The sequence below is a fragment of the Mesitornis unicolor genome, unplaced genomic scaffold, assembly GCF_000695765.1.
Source record: "Mesitornis unicolor isolate BGI_N332 unplaced genomic scaffold, ASM69576v1 scaffold13959, whole genome shotgun sequence".
Taxonomy (NCBI): domain Eukaryota; kingdom Metazoa; phylum Chordata; class Aves; order Mesitornithiformes; family Mesitornithidae; genus Mesitornis; species Mesitornis unicolor.
Window position 1 is genome coordinate 14,511 of NW_010209342.1, and position 4,763 is coordinate 19,273.

A 4,763-nucleotide genomic window follows, 5' to 3' on the forward strand; every position below is an offset into this window, starting at 1 on the left:
TGTAAGTACTAAACATGTCTCTGTCTCTCTGTTTGAAGGACCGGATAATAGATGCTGGCCCAAAGGGGAATTATTCTCGCTTTATGAACCACAGTTGCAATCCCAACTGTGAAACACAGAAGTGGACAGTGAACGGTGACATCAGGGTCGGACTCTTTGCTCTTTGTGATATTCCTGCAGGTAAAAAGCTGCACTGTTTTACATCCATACTTTTAGTCTTGAGATGACTGTGGAGAGATAAACGCTAATGAAATGTCACTGTCACCAGCCTGTCTTTCCTCAGTGTCCGAGTAATTGTTTTTCTTTAAATTGTAGGAATGGAGTTAACATTTAATTACAATCTGGATTGCCTGGGCAATGGTAGGACCGAATGCCATTGCGGAGCAGAAAACTGCAGCGGTTTCCTCGGAGTGCGTCCAAAGGTATGTGGATGGAAATTGGAGCTTCTCTTCCCAGATCCAGAGATCTTGTGAGAGGGGGACAGAGAGAGGGGTTTGGTTTATTCGGCCTTTCCTTTACTCTGTGTAATACTTGAAACCCTTAAGTTTTGCAGCTGGGAGCTATAATGCTGTTGTGCCTAGGGTGGAGTTAATTCACCAGATTGTGTTAACTCAGGTCTATATGGATGGGCACTTCTGGCTTTTATAGCTTAAAAGCTTTTTTGAGTGGATTTAATTTAAGCAGAGTTCATGCAAATAATAACCCAAAGTTGATTAAATTGATGGTAATGCAAGGGGTCTGTAAGTGACTGTATGCTGTGGTCTTTGTAATCGCCAGACAGCGTTTGCAACGGCGAATGAAGAGAAGGTGAAGAATGCAAAACTAAAGCAGAAGAAACGGAAAATAAAAACAGAGCAGAAGCAGATGCACGAAGACAACTGTTTCCAGTGCGGAGATGGGGGAGAACTGGTCATGTGTGACAAAAAGGACTGTCCCAAAGCGTACCACCTCCTATGCCTTAACCTGACTCAACCACCTTTCGGTAAGAGCAAGCGTGTGGCATCCAGGTCAGCTTTTCCTTCCCTGCAAGACTGTCTGAGCTGAAATGCAGTGTTTGCATACATTAAATGCGGAGTGTGTGCTCTTGCAATATCCATTCTTAGCAATACATTAGGTGGCAGCATTCCTTTGAAACAGGAGCTTCATCTCCATGTCCCAAGGTCCCCAGGTACAAATCACGATAGCTCAAACCACTGACGTAGCCAGCACGATGTATAGGGCACAGTTAATTGGTAAATAGTGTTTCCTGATGGCATGTATCTTCTGTTCGCCTTTTTCCTTCTTAAGGCACAGCATTTTGCAGCCTCAAATTATTCGGCAGTGCATCTTAATCCGATTGCAGGGTTTTGTCCAAGTCCTTATCTCTTTAATCTTCCTGAATCCAAAGACTTCAGTGAAAATAATTGGCAGTCCAGATTAGTCTATGATTAAATTAACCAGAAGGCTGCCACGAGTGAAGCTGAAGCTGTCACGTGCCTTTTCAGCCTGTTAAAAACATGGGAGCTGTCCTCAAAATAGCTCATTTGCCAGAGAAAGAAATGTCAGTGTCCTGGCACCAAGAGCACTCGAGTTTAGGGGATTTTTCCCCATAGTTTTTGGTTTTCTCTGAAGTTCAAGGGCTCTTTTGGCCTGGCCCAGCACTCTGGTTACAGCTGCATTAGAGGTCAGTCTTCTGCAGTCAAGTACACTGCGGTTGAGCTAAACCTTAATTTGGAGATACCCATCAGGGGAGTCCTGTGTCCCAATCAATAAGAGATGCTCACAGGTCAGGAAACGTGCAAAGCAAACGCTCCATCTGGCATGAGCATTTGGGGTCTGGGTGCCAGAGGACGTTGTCCTGGCTATTTTAAGCTCTGCCTATGCATGCAGCAATGCTTTGTGCCAAGTAAGGCCTAAAAAAACGCAGAATGGCCAAGAACCGTTTCCAGTCTTATTCTTGTAAAGGAGAAGCAGAAGTGGCACTTCCAGTAAGAGCCAATTTTCTGAGCTTTCTTTGCGTTCATCGCATTACAGCATGGAGTAGGGGTTAGAGCCCTGTGCTGTCCCCAGAATGAACTAATTCCAGCTTCCTGTCTCTCTCTCCTCCCTCCCCTCCCGTCCTCAGGAAAGTGGGAATGTCCGTGGCATCAGTGCGACGTCTGTAGCAATCCTGCGGTTTCCTTCTGCGAGTTTTGCCCTCATTCGTTCTGCAGAGACCACGAGAAGGGAGCCCTGGTGGCGTCGGCGCTGGACGGGCACCTCTGCTGCTCCGCGCACGACCCCAAAGCTCCCGTGGCGCCTGAGTACTGGAGCAAGATCAAGTGCAAGTTGGAAGCACAGAACCCCGTGGAAGAGGCGAAGGAGTGAATTTGGTTAAACACGAACACGGGAGGGGAGAAGAGGGGCAAACGGGCGATGGACTTGGAGAGACTGCTGTACGCATTCGGTCTTCGTCACCGGAGCCATCGTGCGTGAACGGGACCATTTAATCTTAGCGAGCAGGAGCAGGCAGTGGTGTTTGGTTTTTACCCTTTGGTCTTTCTTTTACCCTTGAATGTGCTACAGCAGCTCTTGCCGTTGGACACCAGGAACGTCTTTGGCCTTCAAAGGAAAACGTCGACCTTGCGACAGTGACAAGAATATTCTGTTGAAAATCATGTTCTTCGAGTGTAGAAAGCGAAGCGTAGCAGCGTATTTATTTATTTAATTTTTAAAGGGTGTTGAAGATCTGGTTTTGATCAGTCAACGCGTTTTTAAAAGCAAAATAGCAAAGCCAACGTAACTTCTGTGCCGAGTTTGTGAAAAGAACAGAGCCTCAGCTCTCTGTGACATTGAGGTGCCATACAGACAGATGTGGGCTTCAGACCAGGTGACCCTGAAACGCCTCCATCCCAGTGCTTGTTTCTAAAGGCGTTTTGAGAAGGCAGGTTATATATCATGTTAACTTATGAGTATCACTGTAAAGCTTTTCCTGTGAGAAATCGGATGTTTGGCTTCTTGGAAGTGCTTGTGACGAGATCTGCCGTTGTCTGAGGGACAAAGTCGTGGTTCCCTGCGTGAGAGCTGCAGCCGGTGTCTGTAGGCGAGTTCAGGAAGAGCTTAGCTGCACATGGCCATTTCCTTATCCCGCCTCATTTGGAAAGGTTCACATCTGGGAGAGCTCCCGGGCCTTGGTCCCGCACTGCAGCACACTCAGAGCTGAAGTCTTGTCCTGCGCCGTCCGCTCCTTCGGATGGGGATGTTCTGTGCGTGCCAAATCCACGCGTGTTTTACGGCAGCGTGTTGGTGCCATCCTTCATCGCTGCCTGCTCAGACTCCATCAGCTTCAGAGAAAACCGGACCCCCGTGCGTGTTCCGATTGAATGTTTGGGTTTCTTTGCTGAGAGATCTTGTACCTTAAATCTTCTTTGGTGACAGAGCTCAGAAAAACCTCAGCACCTCTTCAGCAAGCGGGGTGTTTCTGTGTGGGCACCGGGCCGTGTTCACTGCAGGCCTGGTGGGACAGAGCTCTCGTGGGTTTCCTCTGTTCAGCAGAGGCACGGGCTCCTTTGGGCTCTTGAAGGGGCTTGGGTAGGCTCTTGCTGCAGGTTTTCTTTGGAAAACTCTTGCATTTCTCATGCAGGGAGCTGAAGTTAGTGTTTAGTGACTGATTGTCCCCCAGCCGTACGAAACGCGTGTCTCCCTGCCCTGGTGTAGCGAGGTGGACTTGTGTTCCGATGTTGGCTGACCGTGCGAGCTTGTCGCTAATGGGAATTGAAAATAATCCGGGATGAAAAGAATTAATATCAAGCGTTGCTGGCATCCGGCTAAATTAAGCCTTTGAGTTAGGAGCCCTGTGTCTGGAAAACTGCTTACGTTGACCTGTGGGAGCGTGGTGGCTCCTCGGTTCGAGGTCAGCGGGCTGAAGAGGTACCCGTGGGTTTTTGGAACACGTCTTGCCCCTGGCTGGTCCCTGCTTGTCCTCACAGCGGGAGAACCCTTGTGTGCAATTGTCACTGCAGATACACTACAGTCTCTTCAGGCGGCTGCTGTGCCGTGTCACCAGGACGGGCAGATCCCTCCTGACCCCAGAGCTGCGGTGTCCCCGGCGGCGTCGCCCCAGATCTCCCGTGGGCCGGTGTGCAGTCAGGGCCTGGTGGGATCTCTCGAGCACTTCATCTCGTGGTCCGTGCTACCGTGAATGTCTGAAACACTACTCCTGCTTGAAAGCAGTGCTCTATTTTGGTATTTTTTACAAAGAAAATTTACAAAAAGGATTTTATTTTTCTTAACATTTTGTGTGATAAATGTCTCTTTTTAAGCTCTTACTGGGGGTGTTTGACCTCTTCAGAAATTCCAAACACGGCTCTTGCTGCAGTGTCTGTGAGGCCCGATGTGTTTACTTTATATTATTTATTAGGCTTGGTGATGTTCAGCTGATTTTTCTCTTGGAGCATAACGAATACTGCAGATACTCTGGTGTGAGCACACCCACACGCTTGCTTCTCGTGCTGTGTCCGTGGGGACCCGCAGGGCGCAGGGGAGCGGTGTGGGAGCACCAGGACACCCCCAGGAGCAGAGGATGGACCATCAGCCGCTGCGGCGCCAAGTGCCACAGCGTCCCCGGGGTCACCGAAGGCTCCAAAAGGGGTGAAACGCTGCAAATCAGAGCCTGCTGCTGCCCTGTGCTGCTCCACACTGGGTCCCTTTGCCTTTGAGCTTCTTCCAGGTGCTCCTGGTGTCCACCAGAACCGTTAATGAGAGCGGGGCTGGGACTGGGAAACGGGAGCTGGGATCTTCAGGTG

The 4,763-nt window shown here is 49.4% G+C and overlaps 1 protein-coding gene across 1 annotated transcript in view; it reads left to right on the forward strand.

Moving 5' to 3' along the window:
• LOC104547244 (histone-lysine N-methyltransferase NSD3) overlaps window positions 1-2,346 on the forward strand; it is a gene marked incomplete at its 5' end in the record, with an annotated part of 16,259 nt that extends 13,913 nt beyond the window's left edge. Inside the window, 4 exons of the mRNA XM_010192855.1 lie at window positions 39-180; window positions 316-422; window positions 778-982; window positions 2,105-2,346. Of these exons, the coding sequence (XP_010191157.1) occupies window positions 39-180; window positions 316-422; window positions 778-982; window positions 2,105-2,346 (696 nt within the window). The remainder of the gene's footprint in view (window positions 1-38; window positions 181-315; window positions 423-777; window positions 983-2,104) is intronic.
• Between the last annotated feature and the right edge of the window lie 2,417 nt (window positions 2,347-4,763).